This window comes from Pneumocystis carinii (genome assembly GCF_001477545.1).
Source record: "Pneumocystis carinii B80 chromosome Unknown supercont1.34, whole genome shotgun sequence".
NCBI lineage: Eukaryota > Fungi > Ascomycota > Pneumocystomycetes > Pneumocystales > Pneumocystaceae > Pneumocystis > Pneumocystis carinii.
This window is the reverse complement of record NW_017264746.1, coordinates 1-3,551: the sequence shown is the minus strand read 5'-3', so window position 1 is coordinate 3,551 and position 3,551 is coordinate 1. Positions and strand designations below refer to the sequence as shown.

Genomic DNA, 3,551 nt, shown 5'->3' with positions numbered 1-3,551 from the left:
ACTTTATTTTTCAATTCATTCATTCATTTAGATTTCTATTATATATAAACAATGGATATATGCACATTTTCATTCTATTAACATTTTTTTCATTCATTTACATCATCCCCATAACAATCACTCCCAACAACATTATTTTAATCATATCAGGAACTCTTATTTTCATCCCATCATTCGGTTTCACTTCTTCTTCTTCTTTTCCTCCTTCTTCTGTCTCTCTGCTTGAATCGGTGGTACATTTGGTAGGTTTGCACTTGCGCATCGACGTCAATGTCACTGTCGATGTCACCGTTGACGTACTCGTTGTCGTACTCGTATGCAATGATGTACTTGTCACCCATGTATCTGTTGTTTGTATCATTGTACACTCTTCTGTTACTTTTCCTCCACTTCCCTGCTTGGTTGTAGTAGTTGTTGTCGTCGTAGTCGTGGTAGTAGTCGTGGTAGTAGTCGTCGTAGTGGTCGTCGTAGTGGTTGAGATTTCTTTTTGCGTCTCTGTATGATGAGGCTTAATTTCTAATGGTTTTATTCCTCCGCATAACGTGTCTATTTCTCCACAAACTTGAAGATCTGAACAATCATCTCTAAAACTGCAATCTAGTTGTAAAGCGCTGCATTCCTCTTTCAATTCCAAATACAATTCCAATGCTATCGTCGTTGCATCAAATGCTTTGACCTCTGCTTCTGATACTCCTTCAGCTACATATGCTCTTTTAACGAGTCCAAATTTTACATAGTTTGGCGTTCCACTACCTGATGTGCCTGGTGTTCCATCTCCTGTGCTTGGCGTTTTACCTGATGCGTCTGTCGTTCCACCTGGTGCACCTGGCTTTCCATTTGGTGTGTCTGATGTTCCATCTTGTGGTGGTGATGGTGGTAGTGGCCCTGATGCTGATGACGACTCTGATCCTGCTGGTGCTGGTGCTGGTCCAGAAGCACTGCCATTCTGCGCACTTGGCATTACAGTTTGTCTAGGTCTTGATAGCAATAACTTAGCTGCCTCTGTAGATTTTTCTGCCGCCTGTTTGAGCTCATCGTACTCATTCTTCATCTTTGTCAACTCTTTTTTCGCATTCTCCAGATCGGTTTTTAAAGTAGGACATCTCTTCTGTAGTTTATCAACTAATTTTTCGCAAACATTTTCCGTGGTATCAGATTTACATTCACCAAGAAGAATTTTGAATGTATCATTCTTTTTCAACTCAGTGCAATCTTTTCCTAATGTTTCTTTACATTTTTCTTTCTTGTTTAAACTGCCTTTCAACAGATGAGTCAGCTTATCCTTCGATTTCAACTTTTTAAAGGTTTCACTGCATTCTTCTTCAAGTTTTAGACAGTTATGATCTTTCTCCTCTTTTTTTTTCAAGTCATCCGGACAATTCTCCATAAGTTGGTGACAATGTCGGCCCCATGTTGTGCAGAGTTCTTCAAGTGTTGTTTCATTTTTATTTGCTTTTTCAATTTCTTGTAGAATTGCTTTACTCTCCATGTTGTCTTTTAAATAAAAACATTCATCTTTTGTACGGGCTACCATATATTCACATGTTTCTTCTAGCAAAGCACATGAAAACCCAAATGGATTCCTCCTTTTCCTAGATAAAGCATCACATTTTTCTTGCAATGCCTTCGTACAGTTTTCTTTGTTTAACGAATCATCTTCTCTTTTTAAAAATACCTTTCTAAATCCCTCTGAAACTCTTAAGTATTTACAGCGCCTTCTCAATGTTATACACTTTTGAGAATTCGAATTTGAATAAGTTTCAAGTTGAGCACACTTCTCCTCCAACTCAAGACAATCCTTTTCAAATGGAAAATCTCTCCGATCATCCAAAAGCACACCTAACTCTTTGGATTGAAGAAAAATATCATCTGAAACCGCATAACATAGTTCTTTAGGGTAAAGACATTGTGGAAGATATTTTTTAAGTTTTGTACAGCTTCCTACCACAAATTCTTGACATTTTTGAGGATTCTCATCATAGTATTTTATATTATCAGGCTTCTCCTTCAACCCCTCTCGAAAGAGCATATTCAACATCCTATATTGTCCTTTTTTATAGCACGCTGCTCGTGCATTTTGACACGCCTGATCAATCTCCTTATTACACGCCTTTTTTAAATAAAAACATTCCGACTCAAGTTCTGTACACTCTCCCTTTGTAAATAATGTTGGCAGTTGTCTCCAGAATAAAAGATCTGAATCAGCTTTTTCATATTTTGTAGACAAATCTTTCAGATAAAGATTTAATTTGAGATTTGTACATCTTTCTTTTACATTTACATCTAGTAATTCTTTGCATTTCTCTTGTTTATTCTTTTCATCTTTGCATAACTTTTCCAAATCATGATCCAAATGCTTAGAAGTTTCACATTTTTTTAACGCTTTTTCGCATTTCTTTTGCGCATCATCATTCTTCCCTGCATCACCCTCATCTTCGCCCAAGAGTAGTAAGAGATCTTGCAGAAAATCATCACCAAACCTTCTTGGTAGATCTACGCCTACTTTTCCAATAAGAATTCCTTCTTTTTCAGCTCTTTTATAGACATCATCGAACCCAATACTTCTCAACAACGACGCCCTCGGCTTCACCGGACTAGAATCAGATTCCGGCGCTTTATATATGACTCCTTCTTTCTCACATTTCGTCTTATCCTCCTCGCACTTTGTTTCAGTACACGCTTCTCCGTAAAAATGACATTTCTCAAGTCTTTCATGACAATCTTTTTCGAAATCTTTCGCCAATTTTGTTTTTAAAGCCTCGCAAACAGTATCCAATTTTGTTTTCAGCTCTCCACACGTTTTAGCAGAATCAAGGCAAAAAGACATCAATTCGTCGCTTTCTCGGCTTAACACTGAGCAAACATCTTTCATCTTTTTTTCACATTCACCATTTTTAACATCCTTTCCGAGCGCCCTCAAAAGAAGATCCTCTGCCACCTTTTCACGCTTCAATTTGTAACATCCTTCCCTCAACTCGACACACTTCTCCTTAATATCTTCATGATTCGTCTCTTCTAAAAGTATACATTTTTCTTCATGTTTTTTACATTCTTCTTCATTTATCTCTACCAATGCAGTTTCAAGTTCATCTTCAAAAGTTTTCAATACTTTTTCAACTTTGGCTTTCAGGCCTGTGCATTTTTCGTTTCGTTTTGTATCATCACCACCACAAAGTCCTTTAACTTTATCATTCACTTTGAATTCAGCATCTACTTTCTTCAAATCATCGCAATATTCCTTGAGAATTTTTTTGCATTCAGCGTCATCTTTATATTTCTCCTTCAGAATGAAAGCCAAAAGGTGTTCCTCCTTAATCTCCTCTGCTACTTGTACTACTTGTACTACTTGCCTCTTAACCGGCCGTGCCATTGCCGCTTCTTTGTAGGGAGTTTAAACTATTGTTTCTAAGCTGGATGTAGGGAAGTGAGTGAAAAGTTGTTTTGAAACGATTTTTTACAAGTTAGAGTTCTTATCATAATCATAAATTTTATTAGCTTTTCTACGATAAGAGCTCACTAGTTCTGAGATAAGCTTAAATTTTACCAAATAA

General features: G+C 37.0%; 1 protein-coding gene across 1 annotated transcript; it reads right to left on the bottom strand.

Moving 5' to 3' along the window:
• Positions 1–97: 97 nt before the first annotated feature.
• On the bottom strand, positions 98–3,370 carry T552_03717 (hypothetical protein; the record flags this gene model as incomplete). Its single annotated transcript, XM_018372066.1, has 1 exon — positions 98–3,370. One exon carries the CDS (start codon positions 3,368–3,370, stop codon positions 98–100), a length of 3,273 nt encoding a protein of 1,090 aa, XP_018224158.1.
• Positions 3,371–3,551: the final 181 nt, after the last annotated feature.